Source organism: Acipenser ruthenus, chromosome 19, assembly GCF_902713425.1.
Source record: "Acipenser ruthenus chromosome 19, fAciRut3.2 maternal haplotype, whole genome shotgun sequence".
Classification (NCBI taxonomy): Eukaryota; Metazoa; Chordata; class Actinopteri; order Acipenseriformes; family Acipenseridae; genus Acipenser; species Acipenser ruthenus.
The window spans coordinates 13,757,347-13,785,123 of NC_081207.1; the positions used below are offsets into that span (position 1 = coordinate 13,757,347).

General features: G+C 40.1%; 1 protein-coding gene across 4 annotated transcripts in view; it reads left to right on the forward strand.

The window, feature by feature from the left end:
- Positions 1-1,853: 1,853 nt before the first annotated feature.
- Positions 1,854-27,777, forward strand: part of LOC117424655 (nucleolin-like) — a 49,984-nt gene continuing 24,060 nt past the window's right edge. For 3 of the 4 annotated variants that reach the window (XM_058992506.1, XM_034041248.3, XM_034041249.3), the window contains exon 1: positions 1,855-2,565. In XM_058992506.1, coding sequence (XP_058848489.1) covers positions 1,990-2,565 — 576 coding nt within the window. In that variant the 5' untranslated portion in view covers positions 1,855-1,989. Of the gene's footprint in view, positions 2,566-27,777 lie in introns of all 4 variants that reach the window. The other variant, XM_034041247.3, reaches the window with a different exon arrangement.

A 27,777-nucleotide genomic window follows, 5' to 3' on the forward strand; every position in this document is an offset into this window, starting at 1 on the left:
ATTTGGTTAACATTTAGCAAGAAACCAGCTATTGCATTTATTACATATTAATTTAATATGCAATTGCATAGCTATTTAATATGAATTTATGCCACGCAATATAAAGCATTACTGAATTACCTTACCAAGTTTCATTACAATCCTGTTACTGGTGATATGCATCTACCCAATGCTAGCACTATTTTATGCCTGTGCACTCATCTGCTGTTTAACTTTGACTGGAAAGGTGTGCTGCTGTAATAGGTAGCATGGTAATACACTGATGAAGGCACCTACCGAAACACTGGTTAATAAAACAAAATGATTTTATTTTAAAGTGATTGCTTTTTGAGGGTGCAGTTTATTTTCTTTTTTTAAATGTAGTTTTGGCACAGCCTTGTGAACCAGCACCTCACTACTTATTGGTGTGCAAACCTCCTTTATAATTTTTCACACTGTACCCTAACATGGTGTGGGGGGCTGTGCTGGCTTTTAACATTATACATAAAGCTCTGGTCCTATTTGAGGTGCAGGTTTATCAAGCCCAGTTAGGCGGTGGTTAGGCAGTCAGTGTGGATTAGTGGTTAGGGCTCTGGACTCTTAAGCTGAGGGTCGTGGGTTCAATCCCAGGTGGGGGACATTGCTCCAGTAAAAACCCAACTGTATAAATGGGTAATTGTATATAAAAAATAATGTGTAAAAAATAATGTAATTGTATGTAAAAATAATGTGATATCTTGTAACAATTGTAAGTTGCCCTGGATAAGGGCGTCTGCTAATAAATAAATAATAATAATGTAACCCCATAGGAAATATATGAAGTTCTTGTCCTATCTGAGTTGCAGGGTTATTACTCCTGGCAATTCCTAGAGAATTTAGACAGCAGCTCCTGCCTAATAAAGGAACAAACACTATCTCAGTATTTGATGAATCCATCCTAACTCTGTGCAGGCTCTAGTTGATTCAACTTGAATCTAGCCTTTCAGATGCTACTGTCTTCTGCAACCATTATCATTTCCCTATCAGTCATTTGTGGCTTCTGGGTGCTCCCAGAGTGATTGATAATTGTCTACTAGGACAAGATTCTACAACATATTTTTTTTTTACAGCCCAGTAACTGCTAACAGTTATATGTCTTACTGTATCTACTGGCCAGTCACTCTTGTCCTTTTTGACAACACTGCAGCTGAACCATATGAGGAGACCATCTAAACTGCTGATCTCACAACAACGCCAATGCAATCATTCGGCTATGTGTTTTGGGTATGGCAAACGTCCCAGACAATTAGTGATCAAACTCAAGCAACTGCCTGACAGGGAGGGTGGGGCTGCACAGGTTTTAGAATGTTGAAAAGTGTCAATCGGTATGCGCAATAACGCAAGAAATTGAGGTAGTGAGTGAGACGCTGTATCGACCAGAATAGCACACCAGGGGGGCTGATTTAACTTTTGTATTTAATTTACAAGATGCAATAAACAGCAGTGCAATGCAATGATCCACTGCTGCAGTATAATAACGCCTATATGAATTGGACAACAATGATCTGTCAGTACTTATTTAATGCGAGTATGCAAGATTTTGAAATTGTATTCATGCTGGGAATCACGAGGCTATGTTGGTCTGTACAATGTAACCAGAATTGGCTGTAGCCCGGAATAACATTTTACTTATCCTGTTGGATACATACAATACGGAAGTATATTGCCAATACGTTACAGTACAATTTTGTAGTGTACTTACATACAGACATATAACAATTCTAAAAACATACAATATTTTTTTTTTCTTCAGTGTATCACTTCAGGGGACGCTGTCTTTTGTTGCGTCACGTGAATAAAACGTTTTTAAAGAGAAAGGTCGAGGTATGACCGTTGGGCGTGGTTTTGATTATGACGCTCTGTTTTGAAACCTGATTCCCAGTATTAGTCTGGAGCTCTGTGCAATTGTGCAGGAGTAATATCGACGGAACCTCGGAGCAGAGCGGGAGCTACCTAACTGGAGATTTTTGTATGCAAGAGAAAGCTGCAAGTGTTAATCTATTAAACAAACAAAAAAATCTAGTTGAAAATAAAATAAAAACAAACATAATAATGGATGTTGCCACAGAAATGAGTTACGCGGTACCCGCAATGATATTCAGCGTCCTAGCCATTATTTTGGCAGCTGTATTTCTAAAAATGAAATTAGCAATCCCCTCAGACCAAGATGCAACCAAATCCAACGACGCCACAGACTGTGCAAAGATTTCGGAGAAACTGGATGGAGATTTAAAGACCGTAGACGGGGACAAAACAAAGACGAGCGAGGATGGAGAACCTGTGGAGGCGAATAAAGCCACAGAGATTAAAGGGGAAGATGTTAATGTGAAGGACAAATTTAACGAAGCAGATGCAGCGGCGACAGAGAGCAGAGACTCGGGGGACGCGAAGGGGAAAGACGGGGGTGATGCTGGGGGAGATACGCTGGTTGTGGAAGAAATCGGAGTAGAGGAGGGGGGTAATCTGAAAACAAACGTGGACAAAGTTGGCGAGTCTGAAGAGCAAAGTCACCCCCATCAAGAAAATAATGCCACAGTCAACGCTGGGGTAAGATTACTGAGAATGCCAGCCACGGTGTAAACTATTGGCAGTTTACTTACTTAGTTAAGAGTTGTTTATATAAAATATATAATAAATAAATAAACTATTTTACAATAAGCAGAAGCTATAACTTGTTTTACAGAACAGCTCTCGAGATTGGTCATATTATATCCTTTTATACATACCTGCATGAAAACCTAAGGGTGTGAGAATTTCAATGATATAGAAACAAACAACTTCTAAAGTCTCATGCATTTTACCATTTGTAGCTATGTGTCCCTTTTTCTTACTATTTAAAATTAACTGCATGTGTGGCCTATTAAAGTTGTCAGTTAAATTAGACAGTCACTAATTTGACTAGTTTGACGATTCTGTGACAGTGGTTTGATTTCATATGCACAACAAATCAGAACTACAGAAGCAATGGGGTGCTCTATATACATTTGCACTATTGTATGTTGTGGATGAAGAAAGGGCACCTAATGTGCAGTCAGTGTTTATTCTAGAATGATCGTGACTTCTCATTATTGCAAACAGGAGCTATGGCTACATACTGGTTTGAAGTAGTTTCTGTCTTTTTATATCAATGCATAGTACTTATTGTTTTGTTGTCATTTGTACATCAGTTTCTCCATTTATCAAACGTTTGCATTTGGTACCTCCCTGTGTTGTCAAATGTAAAAAGCAGCACTGTTTATCCCTACCAGAACTGTTATTTGCGTGGGTTTGTTTCAACTGGCCATCCTGGGTCAAGAGACTGGTTGATTGTTGATTTAAAAGCAAAAACCTTTTGGAAGTTCATTTCAATTCTGAAGTCAAGAGATTCTGTAAATTTATAGTCCTCATTAAGCATAAAGCGGTATAGTATAGTACTGGTGCTGGAGTTTTATAAAGAAACCAGATAATGTTCCAATTCATCATCTCACCAGCTGTTACTGTCATTTTCAGCAGGGTGTGGCTATTGCCACGTTATATAAACCCAAACAACCAGTGCAGACGGTATTGAAGCATTGTTACAGGTAATCCTATAGCATGCTGTAGACCAGTATTGAAGCATTGTTACAGGTAATCCTATAGCGTGCTGTAGACCAGTATTGAAGCATTGTTACAGGTAATCCTATAGCATGCTGTAGACCAGTATTGAAGCATTGTTACAGGTAATCCTGTAGCGTGCTGTAGACCAGTATTGAAGCATTGTTACAGGTAATCCTGTAGCCCGCTGTCTAATGACAAAGCCGCTCACTGAAGAATTATTTTTAGTGCGTGTGTCATGGGCTGGACATATGCTGCTGCTTTCTTCTGGTATGAATTGAAATTCCTGGGCAACAGCTTGGAAGCTCTTTTTCATTGTGACCACTGAGCTATATTTGGGCCTTAAAAGGATACAGTGTGGATTTCTGTAAAAGGGTCGACTTTTATATACAGTGCCTTGCAAAAGTATTCAGACCCCTGACAAATTCTCTCATATTACTGAATTACAAATGGTACTGTGGCAGAGCAGGGCTCTGCCCTTAGAAATACTGGCAAGGAAGGAGTTAAATTCTCCTCCCTGCCCAGATTGATTGTGTCAGGTGGGAGCAATCAGTTAATTAATCATCCAATTAAGGACCCAGCCACCTGGCATAAAAGGAGGCCTCAGCCTCTCATTTGGGGAGAGAGTTCTAGAAGGAGAAGAGTGTTTTTGTGTGTGCTGTGTGGTTTGTTAGTGTTTGAAAACCAGTGAAGGCAATGCCCAGCCTGGAAACTTTATTTGTAAGTTTTGTTTTGTGTTTATTATTTCTGTTTAAAACTTGTGCCTGTTTATTTTGTATTTTTTGTTTATTAAAAAGCTTTATTTTGAACTTTAAAACTGTCTCGGAGCCTCAACCTCTGCCAATCTTGTCACAGGTACATTGAAATTTTGTTCTGTTTGATATTTTATTTTAAAACACTGAAACTCAAAATCAATTATTGTAAGGTGACATTGGTTTTATGTTGGGAAATATTTTTAAGAAAAATAAAAAACTGAAATATCTTGCTTGCATAAGTATTCAACCCCTGTGCTGTGGAAGCTCCCAGTTTACACAGATGAAAGAAATTGCCCTAACGAGGACACAATTACCTTACCATTGGCCTCCACCTGGGAACCATTAAAGTTGCTGTCACATTTTCTGCTGTCACAAACCCCACTGTTGAAGGATCATTGGTCAGGCTGTGAATCTGAAGGAAAATGAAGACCAAAGAGCATTCTACAGAAGTTAGAGATAAAGTAATACAAATGCATAGATTAAGGAAAGGGTACAAAATAATATCCAAGTGTTTGGATATCCCACTGAGCACAGTTGGATCAATAATCAGGAAGTGGAAGCTGCATCACACCACCCAGGCACTGCCAAGAAAAGGGTGTCCCTCAAAACTCAGCGCTCAGACAAGAAGGAGACTTGTGAGAGAAGCCACAGAGAGGCCAACAATCACTTTGAAGGAGCTACAGAGTTCAGTGGCTGGGAGTGGAGTAATGGTGCACCAGTCAACCATATCAAGAGTTCTGCATAACACTGGCCTGTATGGGAGGGTGGCAAGAAAGAAGCCGTTACTCAAAATGTACCATCTGAAAGCACGTCTGGAGTTTGCCAGAAAGCATGAGAGTGACCCAGCTGTGATGTGGGAATAGGTTTTGTGGTCAGATGAGACCAAGATAGAGCTTTTTGGCCAAAACTCAAAACGTTATGTGTGGCGCAAACCTCACACTGCCCATGCCTCAAGACACACCATCCCTACAGTGAAGTATGGTGGTGGCAGCATCATGCTGTGGGGATGTTTCTCATCAGCAGGGACTGGGCATCTTGTTAAAATTGAAGGAAGAATGGATGGAGCAAAATACAGGGAAATACTGCAAGAGAACCTGCTTCAGTCCGCTAAAAAACTGAAGCTTGGGAGGAAATTCACCGTTCAGCAGGACAATGATCCCAAGCACTAGGCCAAATCAACATTGGAGTGGCTCAAGAACAAAAAGGTGAATGTCCTACAGTGACCCAGTCAAAGTGCTGATCTCAATCCCACTGAGAATCTGTGGCACTATTTGAAAATTGCAGTCCACAAGCGTCGTCCAACCAACCTGAACAACTTGGAGCAAATCTGCCAAGAAGAATGGGCCAAAATCACTGGTACATACTCACCCCAAAAGACTTAAAGGTGTTATTGCAATGAAAGGTGGCTCTACCAAATATTAATGTGTGGGGGTTGAATACTTGTGCAAGCAAGATATTTCAGTTTTTTATTTCTTAAAAATATTTCCCAACATAAAACCTTACAATGTCACCTTACAATAATTGATTTTGAGTTTCAGTGTTTTAAAATAAAATATCAAACAGAACGAAATTTCAATGTACCATTTGTAATTCAGTAATATGAGAGAATTGGTCAGGGGTCTGAATACTTTTGCAAGGCACTGTATGTGTATCTATATATAGATAGATAGATAGATAGATAGATAGATAGATAGATAAAGTTTGAGAAAGAAATATCCTTTTTTTCTTTATTATATATATATATATATATATATATATATATATAATATGAAGACAGACAAGACAAACTGAACAGACAACAAGTCCTACAACAAAGCAATTGTCCGGGTCGTTACAATATATTTTTATTTTAAAATAAAAATATATGAAAGTATGACGACCTTATTGTACAAAAATCTTCTAATATACAATTATGTATTCATTTATTTAAGTATTTTGTATTAATATTTTTATTTGTTTGACTTTATTGCCAAATATATAGGCTATCCTTTAGCATAGCTAATTCTCAGAAATGAATGTCCCCACTGGACAAAAAGGAACCACAAATAGCGTTATTCCCATCAACTAGTATCGAGAGAGGAAACCGTACTTCCTTGCGCCAATAGGGACCACAATGAGCGTTACACTGACAGGAAACCAAACATTTTCAGAGCTCAAGATCGGAATGTCATGATGAAGATGAATGATTACTTGGAAAATCTAAAAAATAACTGCCCCAAGAATTCTCAGCTAGCTGGCTGACTTCATCTTTCAAAATACTGTTTGTCTCAACTAATCGTGTAGCACTGACCGTTAATACAACACGCTTGCAAACTGAAGGTTCAAGTCCCATGTAGATCAGATCTTTTTTTTTATATTTATATAAAGATTTTTTTGCAGGCAAATGTTCAATTTTAAAACAGAAATAAGTCATTTAATATATATAGTCACAATAAGTGCGTTCCCTAGTATATTTTGATGTTGACAAAACAAGTTAATTGTCATTAAAACTGGATGTCTTGTAATGTACATATGCGTGGATTAAAACTCCCTGGGGTCTGCAAAAACTCTTACTGCATGACAGGTATTGATTTTTTTTCCCAACATTTCACCTAAGAGTGTTGGGAACTACAAATTAAAAGTGAAATGGTGCTTTTGTCTGATTTACTTTTGCTGCGCCAATACCCTGAAAACACGTAAACTATCCTTGCTGTATAGAGAGTCTGGCAGTTCTCGCGCTTCGCTGATAACTTTGTGCAAGAAACTACCGTTCATCTCAGTAAATCATAACAGTATGTAGGAAAACGTTAAATCGGCAAGAGACTTCTGAAAAGGAATAAACCACAAAAACGAAGGTTACACTGATAACAGTAATGTATTAATAACGCATACAGTCTCCGAGGGGATCCCCTGGTAAAAGCTGGGCTGGGCGGCATGCAGGGTGAGTTGTACAGTGAACAGCAAAGATAAAAAATGTATTTCTTGTAAACCCTGCAGGGCTTCTGTAACACAAAGTTGTTCGAGATGACCTTTTACTTGCATGAGTAAAAACACAGGGTTTGCATGCATGTTTTTTTGTACAAGACACTGAAACTATTGTCTTTCTGTAACGTTACTTGTACCCTTCAAGGATATTTCACAGCTTGACTTTAAAACACTGGGGAATCACCCTGATTTAACACAAAAAAATCCAGCTTGCCTGTCTCCTGTAAGATTTAGGTTGATCAAATCAACCTCATCAGTACTGAAAGAGTTAATGATGTAAACAGCAAATACGTGGGATAATAAAGGCAACAAACACCCCAGCCCCAGTTACTCTGCATGTACTCACCTGTCCAACAAACACCCCAGCCCCAGTTACTCTGCATGTACTCACCTGTCCAACAAACACCCCAGCCCCAGTTACTCTGCATGTACTCACCTGTCCAACAAACACCCCAGCCCCAGTTACTCTGCATGTACTCATCTGTCCAAATATTTGTTGGAGGGTATTATTAGAATCGGTGTTTTTTTATATTTAAAAACTACATCGATCATGATGTTTCATTGCAGCTTGAAACTTGCGGCAGCATCAGGATCTTCAGGCAGAAGGGAGCTAAAGGCAGGGCCCATTGAGAACACAGAGAAAAGAACGAAGCAGAGCTGCAGCTTCTGTATCAAGTGATTCAATGAGTGTTGAGGGGCCTCCTTTGGATTACATGTATGTGTCAGTCTTGGCATGTGGTTTTGGATAATCTCTCCACCTAATCTGTGACTCTGCTGGGCCTTTACCTTCTTACTGTCTGCATCTTTCTAACAGTGCAGTCATATTGTGTGGATATTTTGTTGAAACACAAATAAGGCTCAGATGTACTGATGCAGTGGCCTTCACTGTCCTTGATTGTGTTCTACAATTTGTGGCATACATCCAAATTAGAGTGTTGCCTTTGATACCACTGTTGCATTGGGTCTAGCAAGGCAGGCGTTGAACAAGGTTTTCCTTTATTGCGCTTTCCTTTAAATATGTTGCTGCCATAACTTAAAGACTTACCATTTATAACTTGCATGCAGTTACATCGCAGTAAGCAGGTTTCAGGCGGGGTCTTTAATGATGTAACTACATTTGGGGACTAAACCAACCATACCATGGATATGGTCTGCGGTCTGGTAGTGTCTTAATTCCTAAACCTCTAGAAGAATGCAGTAAAGGTACAGTAGTGTACTGTTGTGAAACTGAAAGAAGCATGGTTTGTGAGAGCCGTGTTTTATGACATTATCTCTAAATATGACATTTTATAGATATTTATGCACACACTGACCTTTGGAACAACTTGCAGCTATGTCGGCTGCTACAATATTCATGACTTGTGTACACTGGCACAAGAATGAGTTGATTAAGTTTTAATCTCCAGTATTTTGTATTGTATATAATAGTTCAGTTCTGAATTAAACAATGTTTCCCCTCAAGCTGTAGCCTTGTTGCATTGTGTTACTTTTATCTGCTTACCTTCTATAGACTATTTGCGCGATAGAGCCCTCTCGAAGGATCTACCATGTGGTAGTTGACTGCGTCTGGAGTTATGCTTCCCAAGTCAAAAGCAATCTGACAGGCTGTGATTGGCTGACTCTGCAGTTGCGGGTACAGGACGGGTTGCTTTCGTTGGTGCAGAGTATTGATTGACTGGTTTTGGTGGATAATAAAATACAGTAAATTTGGATCAATTGTGTCTTTTTACTAGCCGCTGTCCAATAGATGTGAACTGAGCTTTCAATACAGCAAGTCAAAATGAAAAAGCGGGTACTTGCACGGATTGATTTTAAATTTGATTCACAGTTGATGCTGTGACGTAGCAGAGGGCATCTGCTGTCTGATAAAAGCCTGCTAGAGCTGGAAGCTGATTGACTGATGGTTCTGAATCGTTTTCTAATATACCAGGAGCCATAACTAATACCCATCCAAAACATACTTTCTAAATACTGTAACGAGACATAGTATTTCACGAACACCCATTTGTTTTTATTAGAACAATGGCTCTCAATTATAAACTCCAAATTGTCATTGGCATGATTTTTCAGAAAGTAAAAATGCATCTAATAAATATACAAAACTCGAAACAACTTGGATTCAATATTTGTGGCTTGTGAGTTGCCTGAAGTCATTTTAGTGTTTTTGCCAATAGGAATCTAGTCCAATGAACTATTTTATGCCTGTATTGATATCTTATCTAAAACTAAATACTCAGAATTATTATTTTAAAATTTAAATTAAGAATTCTCCAAGCCATGTGTAAATAAAAATAATGATAATAAAAAAATGTGTATATATATAATTATTTTTTTTTTTTTTCTTGGCTACTGTAAATGTTGTTTTGTGGAGGAAAGTGTCAGGAACTTATCTGAGAACCTCTTTTATTTTTAACTGCAGGTATAGAGATTTGCATTAACTGTCGCACTATGCTGCAGCCAATGGGGGGGGGGGGGATTCCAAAATTTTAAGGGGGGAATGGCAAAAGAAAAGGCACTTTTGCATATAAAAAACTATATATATATATATATATATATATATATATATATATATATATTATATATATATTACTGCATCATCGTTCACACTGGTGTTGCTTTAAAATAAGCTGCTTTCAGGAGACCTACAGCTGTTCATCACTGTGAGACAGAGAACTCTCCATTGCTTTTTTCCATTGCCTGAAGTTTTTGCATGCAGCAGAATAAAAAGGTGCTTTTCTTTTTAACCAGCGCTCAATTTTTTTTTAAAACTCTTTACACTCAGCCCTATTTCCGCCTGTTTTTCACAGTTTTCATGAATGTATGTTTAGCTACTGGATAGTTTGTACTGCATGCATGTAACATATCAAACGAAAGGCCACAAAATGTCCTTGCATATTATGTAAGTTGCAACAGGATCAGGCATACTATATGTGGTAGAGATGAGAATATATGTCTAGGTAGGTGGCTTTTATGGTGCCTGAGTAATATGTGCGTAACCTTTGGTGCCCTGGCGCCCCAAAATGAGAGTTAAAACGAAAGTCACTGCTTGCAAAACACCTAGATAGACTTAATGTTTTTTTTGTTGTTGTTTTTTTTCATAACTGTTTACTTACTGCAGTGTACTGAGTTTCTATAATCCTTAAAGATAGCGGCCGAGAATCACGTACGAGAGAATAAAGTCTTGCGGCACTTAAAATATCCAGCACTACTTTTATTTATTTATTTATTTATTTTAACCAGAACTACTCAGAATGTGGCTCATAGTGCTTTTGTTACTGACACCCACTTCCTTATAGATTGTTGTAGCATTTCAGGCATTCTAAATTGGGTGAAAAATACAGTAGCTTGGTGTCTTAAAATATCTCTGCGGGATTTTGCCGCACTGAAAGTTGCAGATATGCAGGAGCAACTTGGAAAATGTGTGATTCCCGCAATCCCGCGCTGAAATTCAAGCCATGAATAAATAGTTAAACTACAGAAAAATAGACATCACTCAATTAACTTGTTTAGAATGCTTATTTTGACAGCAAAAAATGAATCTTTGATTCATAGAGCACCGTTCAGTGTAACTGATTTTCTCTAATGGTAAATGGTCCCTTAATGTGTTTTTCAGTGCAAGTTAAACTTAGCTTAGTACCCTGCCAGCCTCTAAATATTACTTGATGTTGAGCCTGTTCCACCTGACAGCCAAGCTCCTGCTATCAGCCCTCTCGTCTAGCTTGCTAGCTTGCTGTCCCATCATGACTAAAACAGGGAGATGCAGCTTTTGTATACTGCATGATACCTTTTATTGATGTCTTATGCATAACATAATAATGTGTGCGACAGGCATTCTAGTAATTTGTATGTCCTTGGCTTTGCAGCAGCCAGTGCAGGGCAGGTAGAGAGTTAAGAAGAGGCTGAGCTCTCTTCCAAAGGGAAATTCTTTCAGCAGGATGTCAATGCATAGCAGCCAATCGGCACTGAGAGTTTCCGTTCCCAGTTTATACAGCGGTCAACAAGCTCTAGCACAGGAAAACAAAGAATCTGGAAATGTGCCTTATGGGAGACTGGATAGAGCTCCCCTTTCTCTTTCCTTGTTTTAAAAGCTCCCTAAAGTAACAACATTACCCCTGTGCGGTTGAGTTTATTCTTTTCCAGGCTTTGGTTTCATCTTGACTCGGCCACTATTTCCTACACAAGGGAGACCTTTTCTGTGAAGAAGAAAACATTTATAGTTCAACTATTAGTTATGTACTTGTAAAAAGAAGTCTGGAGCTCCCAGCCCACCAGTTTTACTGTATTTTGAAACCAAGAAATGTCATCAGTTTGTAACGCAGTTTCCTGTTATTGGGGGTAGATCACGTCAGTAATAGGCACACCCTATTGACCAGTCTTTGCGAAGGCTCGCTAGCAAGCCCCACCCTGGGGGAGAAATTCTAAAGGATATAGCAGCCTGCGAGGAGGAAGTCGCTCTTTTTTTGGACTGAGACACAACAGAGAGCAGATCGCTACCACTGCCCATCTACTATAAGCTTGCGAGCTGTCACTGATTCGGGACTAACACCATTCCACTGAGCCTAGGTAGGACGTGTTGTCATTAAATACCATTCTTCTAGGATTACTATAATACGCAGGAGCCAATTACCCCATTCTGGAATTCATTTAGCATACATAGAAAGGAGACCCGGCTGTCGATTTTGTATGCAATATGATTATTTAAAAATAAAACAGTAACCATTATTGACTCTGAAGATCTTTTGTGTTGAGCTAGCGAACCCTTAACAAAAGTGTGGTTACAAGTTTTAAATGGCTGGTCAAAAGATACGCTCTAGTAATGCAAACCCAGCCTCTGGACTCACTGCTTCAGCTGTAGTCACGTTTAGAGTGTTATAGTCTAGATTTGTTCCTAGAAGACAGGACCTTTGAACATCTCATCTGAAAGTCCATGCCTCAAACCCTGTAACTGGGTCTAGGAACACCACTTCAAACCCTCTCTCTCTCTCTCTCACAAAGAGCCTGCTTGTCTGCGTTGTGTAGACGTTCCAGAGACCCAGGGCTGGCAGAGTGAAGCAGCTACAGCTTTCAAACCAGTGTGGAGAAACTGGCTCAAACTAGGGTTGGATGATTAAATATTTAGTTATGGAGTATTGACTAAAGATGATCATGGTGATCACTTTTAATAGTTATTTTTGTCTTTTGTACACTTTTTTTTCAGCTTATTGGATCTCAGAAGTAGGTTATTCTTTATAAAAGTGTATTTACCATGGTACATTTCCACAGTAAATTTGCAGTTTTCACATGCTTTTTTAAAAAAAGATATACTTTACCATACCTCTCTGGACTTTAGAATTCGTACCTATGCTTTCACTATGCTTTATTAAACATTGATTTGCTTTTACTAGGAAAAACGTTTTAAGACATACAGGAAGAGAGAAAAACAATACACCAGTGACTGCCAAAACACAATAATCCCTGGTTTAATGTGATTGTGAATACTTTCAGTACAATAATAATTTTTGCTGGTTGGTATGTGCAGCTGATGCGAACACTTTTATGTTTCTGAACAGCAGACGGCACAGCACAGTCTTAACTTACAGGGGTCACCCACAACTGGAAATAATAAGACTAAACTAATTTAGTCTATACCAGTGCAAATGTTTACTCAACAGTTCATATGGATAGAGTAGATTAGAAGCAAAAGGCTGAACCTCAGGTTTGTGCCATGAAATCTACCCCCCTGGTTCTTCTTTAACCCCTGCAGTGAATGGGCATGTCTTATGAGATGCCCTGACCATATGCACTGATGTTTATATACTATATCAGTGGCTGTTTAATACGAGGCATACGTCATACTGAATCACGACAGGTACTGCAACTGCCAACCAAGGTAGTACCCAAGTGAACCTTCGCAGCCATCATAAGGGTTACAATCTGATTCCTTTCCCCATACTTGCCTTCAATACAGTGTTTGCTTATAAATTCCATGACTGAAAAATGTGCTGCAATAGCCCAGTTTTTATTCAGGCACCAATGTGCTATTTTCAGTTGATGTTTACTTAAACATATACCTACAATTAGCGTCACCTAGCAACGTATATAAAGCTGTTCTGTTGATTCATCCTTTTGCTGTTTATTGAGACTGATAAGAGGAATGGCAGTACAGTGTAGCTACCATTTAATTCCCTTTAACCATTTTGACTTCTTTTTAAACTTAGTTTGTAAAGAATGTTTACCTACTGTTCAATTTTACATCTAAACGTAATACAAAATAGGCAAGTAGTTGTCCTCTTTTAACTGTAAAAGTATAGTTGAATATAAAAAAGAAAACTAGTGGTAGTAATCGCAAAGGATTGTTGAACACCTATACAGTCTCTTGTACATCAGTTTGGGTTATTAACATGTATTACATGAGGTAAGTGATCTAATAGAAGCGGGACCCCTCTATAACTGACATGTCACTTTACTGGCCATTTCTTTCATTGGTCAAACTGCTGATGTGAATGATTGGAACATGTTCAATAAATGCGTGCATTCCATTCCGAACATGGCACCTGTCAGGGAACATCAAGTATATCGGGGAAATAATTCTTCCCAGCTGATAAAATCCCTGTAGAATGTTCAAGCAAGGAAGAAGACATGTGTCCACAAACAGTTCATGTGCTCTTTTGCTCTAGTTATTGCAAGGGTATTGCAAGGGTATGTTTTGGACCTGGATTTTAATAAGAGTAAGTATGCGCTTCTTCGATGATGCTCCTGAGTTGAACTAAACCAGGGATTCAGCTCAGCTGTAGGAATGTGTGGCTGTGGACACTTTTGTGACATTTCTTTGTCCAATCTGCACCATGCTGTTATTGCAGTATGTTATTGCATATTAGAGAGAGATGCTCGTAGTCATGTTGTCTTATTTCTTAACAGATCATTAACAAAGTTAACTTTTATTTATATTTCAGTGGCAATGTTTTTTCCATGGCAAACACATTTTTTCTAAATTTATGAAATTAAATATCACAGAAGGGATTTTTTTTTCTTTTTTTTTTTCCTGGCTAGATAACAAACTAACGCGAGGAAAATATGAAACTCCTGTTCTCTAATGTTTGGGCTCCTATTCCCAGCACTTCTAGTTTACAGCACTGTTGCCCTATCACATTTCCAGTGCCCCTGATTTCAATTGAAACTTGCAATGTACCAGCAGAGCCCCATTGCGTCTACAGTACTGGCATTGCTGGGTGTCCAGTTGACTTGTCCATTGGCACAGTTGAGGTAGGTGACACAGTGATTGGGAGTGCTCTCAGACTAGCTGTACCACAAGCAGCCTTCTCTGCTCCAGTAATTTAAGAAGACAAGACGCTTGTCACATCTCAGAGGAGGGGGTGTTGGAAAGGTAAATGTCTTTAGAACCCTGTTAAAAAAACTAACAATGGCATTCTCACCCTAATCTGAGAATTCAACTCTTCATGTGACCAGAAACTCTAAACTCATCCATGATTTTAAGCACTCAGTGATAACAGAAGCAATGTAATGAATTTCTACATTTCATTTAAATTTAAATGGCTTTGTTCAGTACTCCTCTTCCCAAGGCCATGGGATGCAGTGTGGGAGATATTTTCTCATCATCACTATATACCCCTCCAGTATACAGTGTAGCTGGATTGTTTTGGCATTAGCCGTCTGTGAAGCAGAGGAATTCCATGCTGCTGAATCCGAGGCCTCTGTTATTATATTAAAGGTCTGTTTGGCAAAATTACCCATGAAGTAATGAGTATTTGTGGCAAAGAGGTTTGCAGTGCGCAAGTGTAGAGGTGATTATGAAACAGAAGACTGACAATACATAGTAATGTGTATTGCACTGTTCCAAACAATGAGTTACAGTCCTGAAGTAATAAACACAGTATAACACACACAAAGACACACACACACACGATCACAAGTCCAGAGTGAGTGCTAACGTGCAAGTGGTCAAATACAATTTATTAGTGTACAGTGGTGAAGTGTTGTCTGGGTTGGTGCTGGCCTTTAGTGACAGCTATCAGTACGTGTTAGCCGTCAAATCAGAACAAACGATACAATTAGAAACAACAAAACAAACAAACACTAAACACTTACGGTTACTTTATTATTCTCCTTCATGGGTTCGCTTGCAACCATAACAAAGGAACAGATCGTTTAGTCGTATCAGTCACTCCCCCTTGGCTAGCGAGTGCAACTGTTTCTCCGCCAATCCGCAGTTGCCACATCACTTTCCGTCTGGGGCGGTAACTTTGTGTACCGTGGCACCGCCCCCTTTCTAGATGGCTGACTTCCACCTTTCCCTGGAATGAATTGTCGGACCATCCAGTCCAGGGCACGCTGTTCCCTTTACACAGCGCACTCACAAGTCGGGAGGGAGATTTATAACCAAGATTCATTCTTTCTCTGTCACAGTATTGCATGACAAACCTATGATATGATAGGAAGGAAATGCAAAATTCAATAGGTGGCTGAGATTTCCAATCAATTTGACCCCATTGTCTATCCAATATGAAATGTAGCCTGGCAGCTGTAACTCACTTACTGATCAGGAGGACTAAAGATCGAATGGCGACTCTAACACAAACCTAAGCAATGGATGTTACTAAGCTATTGAAGAGCACCCAGGGCATCTGACCAATAGAGCAGTGTTGCGCAAAGTTTTTAAATGCCGCCCCCCTTTTTTAGCATACATTTTGTCGCGCCTCCCCCCTATTAAACGTTAGACCATAACTTTATATTTTAACAGTTTTTTTCCCCCGATTTCGTGTAAATTGCATATTTTTTCCTTAACCACAAAAAAGTCCATATTTAGCTAAATACATACGCGTATCACAAATTCAACATTTAAAATCAGTGTAGAAATCTTTTTTTTTTTTTTTTACACTTTGAGTGAACATTTTGACATGTTAAACTTGGGTTTCTAACAAATAAATCAGTGAATTTAAATATTTTGTTTACACTTGGCAAGTCAACATTTAGCTAACGTTTCTAACAAATAAATCCGTGAAAATATACATGTAACTCTTTTTTTGTTTGTTTTGTTTAAACTTGGTGATTCAACAGTTACCTGACAGATACATCTGAAAAACATTATCGTTCAGCAATTAAATCTTAGATTTTCACAAAATACAGTATGCACATCAGGAGCGAAGCACATGACACGATTACAGCACGAGTACAACAAAATGTAGCTAGTCATGAAAAGAAAAGACTGTCTCCTTTTGTGGAGATGAAATAAAATAAATAAAACACTGAACATGGGAACACCACACACTAAAAAAAGGAAACAGTTTAGGGAGTACCACCGGCTTGTGAAAGAGCTAATGTGATTATTATTATTATTATTGGTCAACATTATTAAAACACAGAAGCGTCACTTTGACTAAAATTAAGGTGAAATAAAGAGAGAGAGACATACCATCAATTTCCAATTGTTCTGCTATTTCTTGACACGTGGCGTCCTTCTTTTAACCACAAACACTGGCATCATAAAGAACATTATATTTTTCGACTTTAATTAAATTCTCATTGATGTCGATTTTTTGTATTTCTGTGGTAATGTCTACATGTGCAAGACACTAACAGTCTGACAGCCACTACCTTTGACCTTATTTCTGATTGGTCCATTGCGACGTGAACAGCGCGTAGCAAAATACAAATAAAACAAATGTATTTCTATATTTGCTCGCTTCATTCATGCCGCTTGCTTCGCTTGCATTGTGCATTACTCAATTTAAATCAATAGTCCGGTGTGCATAGCTCTTTTAACATGCAAATCCATGCCTATTGACGCGTTTGATTTGGCATTGTATGTTGCAGAGCTGCGGTTACACTCCGACATTTAAGAATGTGTTTGTTAACATTTATGTTTTTAGCTTTTTTTATTTACAGAACTGGCCCTTTAGTCATAGTCGCGCCCCCCTTAGTGACTCTCCACTGCCCCCCACTGCAGTAGAGGACGTCCCTAATTCTGTCAAGATCACCGTTTTGGTGTAAGCAAGATTGATCCAAGCTGCACTTCTTTTACTGGGCCACTGAGGACCCCAACCAAATGACCAAGCATGTGTTCTGTACAAGAAAAATGAACCCTTCGGTGGAAGTCATTTTACAAAGCTGCCACGACTTTATATCTCGCAGACTATTTCCGGTACTGACTTTGTTTTTACATGACTATACAAACACTGTAAGCAACAGTGACCTTGACCTCGGACTTTATATTGCTGCCATATTGAACTCCTGGGAAGTTTTATGGGATATAGCCAGTGCTTAATTTGTGCCGGTGCCCAGCCCCGGAACCTCTGGGCGTGCAGTCTCATATTCATTGTACCTCTAGTTAAAAATCTCACAAAATGCTTTCTTTTTAAATTCTCAACACAGTTGTATCAAGTCTGGAAGTTCTTGCGTGCTCGCTAAAGAGAGACAGTCCGCTGCCACGTTTGTACCCTATTTTAAATTACTTTACAATTTCAGCTTGAGTGCCTTTAAGTAAGATGACACTGGCTGCAACTCTATTAACGTTTTTTATACACAAATAAGCCTACTTGATTTGAAAAACGTCATGAACAATACAAGCAACTTCTTACACTACTTGGTTTGATTAAATGAGTAGTACACAACAAAATATTAAAGGTGAACATTAATTTCAACAATGAACAATGACAACTTTTTAATGAACAAAATATATTGTAGCCTACTTCAATAGGAACATTAGCCTGCTATATTATATTAAACCAAAACAATAAAAAATAACCATCTGGTTCTCTCTTGCCTTTTTCAATGAATATAATTTAATTGAAAGAATAAAAACACTTAGATAACAACTACCTAGCCTAAGTTATTAATTAATCGTTTTTGTAATCTACCAGTGGCTTCTGTTGCATATACATCGCTGATAATGGTGCAATTAAGTGCTTATGAGAGGCTTAATTGGTCCAATTAAATAATTTAGTCTACAGTTAGAACAAAAACCAGGAGGGTCACCAGCCCTCCAGGACCAGGATTGGAGACCACTGGGCTATAGAGATGGAACTCATTCATCTATAGTATTTGATACACTGCTGAATTCTATTTTCTCAATTAAGTTCCATTACTGTTGTTTTCCAGTGAGGTTGGGGAAGACATTAACAACTCGTGACTAAGAGCTATAGAACTCTGGAGCCGCAGAACTCTGGATAATTGCACAACAGTAAAAGAAGCAGTCAAGAGAAAGTTAATCTGTGGTTTTTGGGGGGTTTTTTTACCCTTGCCACCAGTGCACATGTATGATAAAGAGCACACATTAATTAAAAACATAATGCATTTGCAACATCCCTATCCAGGTGACTGATGCTAAGAGAAGGATTTGTGTTCTCCCCTGATAGTATCAGTAAACCAACTGTGATTTTTACCATGTTGCTAAATAAATAGGTGGCTTTGTGGTCCAGTGGTTAAAGAAAAGGGCTTGTAACCAGGAGGTCCCCGGTTCAAATCCCACCTCAGCAACTGACTCATTGTGTGACCCTGAGCAAGTCACTTAACCTCCTTGTGCTCCATCTTTCGGGTGAGATGTAATTTGTAAGTGTCTCTGCAGCTGATGCATAGTTCACACACCCTAGTCTCTGTAAGTCACCTTGGATAAAGGCGTCTGCTAAATAAACTAATAATAATAATAAATCCACAATCTTAGCCACTGCAGCATATTAATTAATTGTTGGTGTTCTTGCAGTAACTAGATCCCATGTTTTTTGCTGTTCTGGTTTTAAAGTAATTGTAGCTAACAATAATTCTATAAATCTTACCATTTTGCTCTTCTATTCGCTCCAGAAGTCTCAGATATGCAGTTCGAAAGAAACACATGCTATAGCAAACATGCATTTCCATTTGAACAGGACAGCTTTTAATATTTGCAGGGACAATGGAAAGCCTTTATAAAACAGCTGTGACTGCAACATCCTGCTTTGAAAGCAAGCACATAAACTTGGGATATTAGAAACGCTTATCAATGAGATTTGATATGCATGATTCAGTGAGGTGGTCAATTATCTACCGATATGAAAAGCTTGTAATGACTCCGTCACAAGAAGTGGGTGGTTGTTGTGATTTTTTTTTTTTAAATTCCATCCACTTAATGCTTTATATAATATATAAGGGCTTCCCATATTGCACACATTTTACTATCAAGTTTTATCGTTGATCCTGACAGGAGACAGCGTCCTCAGTGGGAGATTCATTCTCTCAAACTTATGGCTTGTTGGAAAAACAGAAACCGATCAAATCAAGATGGCTTAAAATGGCAGAGTCACAATCCGGTAGCATGATAAAGCAGAAGAGGACAGATTCAGAAGTGGCTTTACACAATGTACAGTGATTTATAAAAGGAAAATCAAGCTATTAACATTACAAACCCAGTAACAAGCCACATGCTTGTGAGGCCTTAACCTCATTGTATCTGTTACTGTAATGACTGGCGTTTGTTCTTTGCTGTCAAACATGATCACACAGGACCAGACGGAAAGTAAAACACGTCAAGATGTTTTGCATAATTTGACATGCCTCATTTTTGTGGTTGTTTTTATATTTAGAGTTTGTTTGAATAGTCTCTGCTTCTTACTGACTGTAAAAACAACTCCTCCCCTTGTGCTGGGTCGACTGGACTGGAGGGGCAACCCTATATTCTGCATATTCACAAAGTGGGAAGAAATGAAAATAACATCCACCAAAATGATACCAGCTTGCAAGCATTTTACTTGTAAAATATATATATATATATATATATATATATATATATATATATATATATATAAAAAAAAATTATAGTGCTGTGAAAAAGTATTTGCCCCGTCTGCATTTTTGCATATTTTTGACACTGAATGTTATCAGATCTTCAACCAAAACCTAATATTAGATAAAAGGGTCCCTGAGTGAACAAATAACACAAAAATGTGATACATATTTCATTTATTTATTGAAGAAAGTTATGCAACACCCAATGCCCCCGTGTGAAAATGTAAATCGCCCCCTTAGACTCAATAACTGGTTACGCCACCTTTAGCAGCAATAACTGCAACCAAACGCTTCCTGTAGTTACTGATTAGTCTCTCACAGCGCCGTGGAGGAATTTTGGCCCACTCCTCCATGCAGAACTGCTTCAACTCAGTGACATTTGTGGGTTTTCGAGCATGAACTGCTCGTTTCAGGTCCTGCCTCAACATCTCAATGGGGTTTAGGTCTGGACTTTGACTAGGCCATTCCAAAACTGTTTTGGATCATTGTCTTGCTGCATGACTCAGCTGCGCTTCAGCTTCAGCTCACAGACGGATGGCCTGACATTCTCCTGTAGAATTCTCTGATACAGAGCAGAATTCATGGTTCCTTCACTGATGGCAAGGCATCCCCACACCATGACACTACCACCACCATGCTTGACCGTTGCTATGAGGTTCTTACTGTGGAATGCAGTGTTTGGTTTTTGCCAGACATAACGGGGCCCATGTCGGCCAAAAAGTTCCACTTTTGACTCATCTGTCCATAGAACATTGTTCCAGAACTCTTGAGGATCATCCAGGTGCTTTTTGGCAAACTTGAGATGCGCATTCATGTTCTTCTTAGTGAGCAAAGGTTTCCGTCTTAGTGAGCCATGAATCCCATTTTTGCCCAGTGTCTTTCTGATGGTGGAGTCATGAACACTGACCTTAGCCGAGGCGAGAGTGGCCTGCAGATCCGTGGATGATGTTCTAGGGTTCTTTGTGACTTCCTGGACAATTTTACGGCTTGCTCTTGGAGAGATTTTGGCAGGATGGCCACTCCTGGGAAGATTCACTACTGTCCCAAACTTTCTCCATTTGGACAATATGGCTCTGACTGTGGTTCGGTGGAGACCCAGAGCCTTAGAAATGGCATTGTAACCCTTTCCAGACTGATAGGCATCAACAACTTTTTTCCGGAGGTCTTCAGGAATTTCTTTTGTTCGTGGCATGATGTGCCTTTAGAACAGGGGTGGGCAATTCCGGTCCTGGAGGGCCTATGTCCCTCCTGGCTTTTGTTCCAACTTTGCCCTAAATTACTTAATTGGACCAATTTATTACCAATTATTGGTCTAATTAAGTAATTTAGAGCACAGTTGGAACAAAAGCCAGGAGGGACACAGGCCCTCCAGGACCGGAATTGCCCACCCCTGCTCTAGAACCTGTGTGCTGATAACTTCACTCTGATGGTAAGGGCCAAAGTTAGTCAGATTTATATTGGGCAGGGCTGGCCCAAATCAGGCCTGGTTGTTAACCAAAGTACTCAAACAGCTGACCCTAATTATCCCTTTAATTGGGTTGAGTTAACTAGGGGGGGTGGGCAATAACTTTTTCACACCTGAAGATTGCATTTTTGATTACCTTGCACACCAAATAAATGAAAGAAGCACCAAACTTTGGTGTATTTTTTTCTCTCGGACTCCCTCTATATACTACTACAACCCACAAAAAAATCTGACCAAATACAATGTGAAAAATGTGAAAAAATGCAGAAAATCAGACAGGGGGCAAATACTTTTTCACAGCACTGTGTGTATGTATATATGTGTGTATGTATGTATGTGTGTGTAATATATATATATATATAAAGGATCTGAAGGACTCCTTTGTTTGCTCTGGAGTCAGCATGGTTCCCCTGCCTCCAGAGCCCGCTCCTTCTCCACCATCGCTCCGCAGTGGTGGAACGACCTTCCTACAGATGTCAGGACTGCCCAGTCCCTGACCACATTCCGGCGCCTCCTTAAGACTCACCTCTTCAAACAGCACCTGTAGAACTCCTCTGTTGTATCCTGGGACACTATCACCCTTCATTTAAATGTGCTTTATTTTGCTCTTATCTGCCCCCTATTTTACTGCATTTAATCCTGTACTTCAGAATATTGTAAGTGTTTAACCTGTAGTATTTTGTACTTAATCATATCCTGATGTAACTATCACTATTTAATCATATCCTGATGTAACTATCACTATTATCTGCTGTATTATTGAATTGTGGTTTGTCACACTTGAACAAAAATTATTGTATTTCTTGCTCTTATTGTATTACTTGTATTGTAACACTTGAATGTATTTGCTTGCGATTGTAAGTCACCCTGGATAAGGGCGTCTGCTAAGAAATAAATAATAATAATAATAATAATGGTTCCGCGACTTAACTCTGGGACCGGTCTCCTTAGCTGTGTATGAGTGCCAGAAATATAGAACCCATTCTTTTCAGTGAATGCTAAGTTACCTATATGGGAACTGGCTATTTTTCCCACTGTAATTTTAAAAGGTTATCCCTATACCGATTTTTTTACCACATTTACTAATCTGTCAACATTAATTGAATTATTTCTTCTCGAGTAACCCATTTCTATTTGATACTCATGTAGCTCCATAAGTAGCTCTATATGTAATTTGCAGTAATGTAGCTTACCTGTACTGTACATTTCTGTACTTGCATTACTTTTTTGCACTTTTTATTAGTATTTTATTAGTGTAGATTTGTAACCACATACATACTGAGGCAGTCCTAAGGGCTGCCTGTGCCTTTAAGAGTTTATTGCTGACGTTGCATCCTTGTTTTAAAAGCGCAGGGTGTAGGCATAGTTGTCCGTCATCTGTTGGATAACACAGTGGAGAACAAACTGAATAAGTTACCTTTCTGGAATCTGAACAAATAAAAGGAAAGAGGAGCAGCAGTTGATGCTGCAACTTGATATTTAGTTAGGAACTCTGTGGAGCTAGCTTGTTTTGCGTTTGGTGATTTTAAGAATTATATCGGTTTTGATATTATTGTTATTATTTGAAGTAAATTAAAATAAAAATAAATGAGGTGCTTTGGTGACCTATGTTTAATTATCAACAAAGTGAGTTATCATTTGGGATTCTGATCTCCACCCGCTTTCGATAAGCTGGGATATATCCAATTTGTTTTTTTGTTTTGTTTGTTTGTTTTATGGAAAGCATGGAAAGGGTTAAGAAACAAATCTTGATAACCAGCAAGGAAAGCATTGCGAAAAGACTGCCTTCAAATGCCCACAAAACTTCTCTAAAAGCTTGCACACTGGTAGAGGAAAGAGCAGGATATCAATTATCTCTGTCATCAAACATCCTAGCCACAGTAGCTGCAATATCTGCCATTGCTTTGTGTATTATTTACATGTTGCATTCGTATCCTTCTGGTGTATTCCAATAAAAAACCCCATCATCAACTAGACATGGTTATTGGGGAGAAGAATAACCAGGCTGAGTTGAAGAATTAGAACTATAAACAGGTTCCAGCACAAGAGATCAATTCCAAGAATAAGATGTTTGTGTTGAGTAACTCTTGACTCTTATTATTCCCAGCCGGGGATAAAATTCCCTGTGACAGGGATAGAATGGAGGTGGTTGTACGCGTCTGTATGTCTCTCTCCTTTTTTTTGTTTTTTTTGCATACATCTGGAAAACCGGTTATTCAGTTGTCACTAAACGTGGTAGTAATGTTATTGAGAGTATCCGAGTCTGTCTGTCTGTCTGTCCATCTGTACATCACACCATGTTTGCATACATCTGTTTTTGCTGTTGCAGTCTTTCTTTCCATTTATTTTGTGGGAAGTACTTGGTTTTAGCTTGCCATTCACTTCCTGTTACAGGTAACAGAACCCCACCTGACCCCACATTTTTTTTTTTTTTTTTTTTTATCATGAGTGGTAAAAAAACAAATTGATTTTCAATTATTTTTGTCTAAACTTCAGGGCAATATTTAGACAAGCTTATGACTTTCTGCCGTGAAAGCCCCATTGGGGCCTTATTTCTCAGAGGGGTCCTATTAACGGTGGCCTCGGGAGACATGGACTCATTTTGTTTCCGGGGGGGGGGGGGGGGTAAAAAAAATAGACCAACAGCAAAACAGATTTACTCTTTTTTAAATGTAATTTATTCTTTTAAGAAACAGACCCAACCTGAGTTCTGTCCCACTGAGCCACCATTCTCTGGGCTGGATAGAACACAAGCCCTTGCTGTTGTTTCAACAAACATTTCTATTTTGTTAAACGATCAGCCTTTTATTTCTTATTTAAGCATGGCATTCTTTCTATCCCGTCATGGTTACAGTTTGTTTTTGTGGCCAGCAAATGCGGAGGTCCATAGTTGGGCTCTGGGAAGAGAGAGTCAGCATTTTATACAGAGCCCTGTTCAGTGATGCTCCTTTATTAAAGCACACCCTGCATCATACCATGTTAAAAGGCATGTGATGCAAGTAGACAAACTGTCTTGGTGTCCCTCAATATATTGTAGCGTGCAAGGGGGAAGGCAGCAGTAGGGCTGGTAGGTGACGTAATCACACACAAAGACATAAGCCCGATATATGCTCCTTGCAAAGGAGCCAATTCTTTTGTACAGCGGTATCGGCGCTATGCATTAGTGCGAGAGGTCCCGGGTTCGCGCTCGCCCTCCGCCTGTGGTGTGGATTGCCTCGCCCTATGTGATGCGCCTGCCTGCGCTACAATATAATCAGACTCTCTGACTCTGACCTCCCCTCTCAGACTCTGACCTCTCTTCCCTCCTTCAGGGCCACAAACCAACCACGTGCGCACTGGACCCTCTCCCTACTTGCCTCTTTCAAGCTGCTGCTTCTGCTCTACTCCCCTTCATCTCCTCCCTTCTCAACACCTCTCTCCTCTCTGGCCTCTTTCCCAATGCCTTCAAATAAGTCTCTCACCCCCCTCCTCAAAAAGCTACCCTCGACCCCACCTCCCTCCAGAACTACCGTCCTGTCTCCCTGCTACCCTTCCTCTCTAAAACCCTCGAGCGGGCAGTACACCGCCAGCTCTCTGCTTTCCTGTCTAACCACTCTCTGCTCGACTCTCTCCAATCTGGTTTCCGCTCTGCTCACTCCACTGAAACTGCTCTCCTGTCTGTCAATAACTCGCTAAATCTCCGGCACTGCTCTGGCCTGGTTCTACATTTCTGACCGCACCTACCAGGTAACCTGGCGCTGCTCAACCTCCACACCTCACCCTCTCTCAACAGGAGTCCCCCAAGGACCAGTCTTGGGTCCTCTCGTGTTCTCTCTTTACACTGCTCCCTGGACCCCCTCATCGCATCCTATGGTTTCTCATACCATTTTTATGCTGAAGATGCTCAGATCTTCCTCTCCTTCCCCACCTCTGACCCCACCATCCCCTCCCATATCTCTGCCTATCTGTCTGCTGTCTCCTCCTGGATGCACTCGCATCACCTCTAACTCAACCTGTCTAAATCTGACCTCCTTTTCTTCCCCTCCTCATCTTCTCCCTCCTCTGATCTCTATCTCCATTCCTCTCCTACTCCCAGCACATCTCCACTCTAGCACGCACCTGCCATTTCTTCCTGAGCAACATACGAAGAATCCAACCCTTCCTCGCCAACTACTCCACGCAACTCCTCGTCCAGGCCCTGGTACTCTCCCGCCTAGACTACTGCAACTCCCTGCATCCCGTCCGCCACTCATCCAGGACTCCGCTGCTCGCCTAGTGTTCTCTCTGCCTCGCTTCTCCCACGCTACACTCCTCCGCTCACTCCACTGTCTCCCGATCACGCTCGCATCCAGTTCAAGACTCGCCTACAGATGCCTTGACCAGACTGCACCCAGCTACCTCCAGACCCTCATCTCTCCCTACACCCCCACTCGACCTCTCTGCTCCACCTGTACTAGAAGACTGGCTGTACCTCCTCTACGCTCCCCTGCCACCAGAGTCCGCTCCTTCTCCACCCTCGCCCCCGCAGTGGTGGAACGACCTTCCTACAGATGTCAGGACTGCCCAGTCCCTCACCACCTTCTGGCGCCTCCTCAAGACACACCTCTTCGACAACCTGTAAAACTCAACTCGTCCCTTCTGGACAATATAGCACTCTGCCTTAATGCACTTCAACTTGCACTTATCTGTTCCCTTGTTTACTGTATTTAATCCTGCACTTAACCCAGTCTGTTGTATTTTGTATTTCACCTGCAATCGTATCTAACCCTGATGTAACTATCAACACTGTTACCTGCTTTTGAACTGCCGCAATATCAAATCGTACTGTGTTTTGTATTTGCTCTTATTAGGACTAAAGTTATTGTATTTTGTATCTTGTTCTTAATTGTACTGTAATTCTTTATGTATTTTTTGTGTACAACTGTAAGTCACCCTGGGTAAGGGTGTCTGCTAAGAAATAAATAATAAAATAATAATAATCAACAAACCACTTGCCTTGCCAGACCTTAACAGAGTTTTTGCATTGTAGTAATTGCACAATAGCACATTCTCGGCATTGATATGAAAATAGAACAATGATCTATTCAGGGATACCAGTATATCTCAAGGGTAGGCAGGGGTCACTCTAGTCGTTGTGCAGGTAGAACGGCTGACTCCACTCACATACAGCTGTCCGGGTGAGCAGGTACTCTGAGCAGTCAGCTGGTGGAGTCCGGGGGCTCTTTGTGAGAGTGTCAGGGTCAGGCTGGTGCTGGAGTGGCTCTGGAGAGAGCTGTGCGGGCAGTGTTGGCGTTCTTGTGCACTGTTGATTTGATGCTGTTCAGATGTCACAATCCTCTTCAATCGTTGTCATCCCTCTGTCGGTCAGCTGTCGTTTCCAACTGCACTTTTGACCAAACAGAATTTACAGGGACACAATACTGCAGACCTTTGATTTTCTAGTTTCACAATGGGATTACACCGTGTAACAATTTTTTTTTTTTTTGGTTCCTGGGTAGTAAGTGTTATTTCCTAATTGCTTATGCCTCAAAAGTATAGAAAATGGCTATTATTCCCCACAAACTTTGCTTTTGTGACCAGGACAGTGATATTTTGAAATGTACCTATTTTCCAGAACATTCCAGATAGATTCAGTGCTGAGTAAACTTGGAGTAACTTCTAGAACTTTTTAGAACTTTCCAGTAATATAAATAGTAGTATAAATACAGGGGCCTTAAGCCCACCAGTTCAGTTTAGTTCCAGCTGCCTAAGTGGATACATATCTGCATTTTTCTGAGATGGCATCAAGGTCATAGGAGACTTCAAAATGGTGGCATTCCTGATGGGTCTCCAAGGCGGTTTTACCAAGTTTCCCTGCTATCTTTGCCTTTGGGACAGCAGGGACACCAAGGCGCACTACCACAGGCGGGACTGGCCACAGCGAACCGAGTTCTCTGTGGGGAGGAACAACGTCAAGTGGGAGCCACTGGTGGACCCCCGGAAGGTGCTGATGCCACCACTGCACATCAAATTGGGCCTTATGAAACAATTTGTCAGAGCTCTAGATAAGGAGTTGGCAGCCTTCAAGTACCTTCAAGACTTCTTCCCTAAGCTGTCTGAGGCAAAGGTCTAAGCCGGTGTCTTCGTCGGACCACAGATAAAGAAACTCACTAGTAAGGAGAAAGCGGCTTGGAACAGCTTTGTCGCAGTGGTTCGGGGCTTCCTGGGCAATCACAAGGCCGAAAACTATGTGGAGCTGGTTGAGACTCTGGTGAAGAACTACGGCTCAAA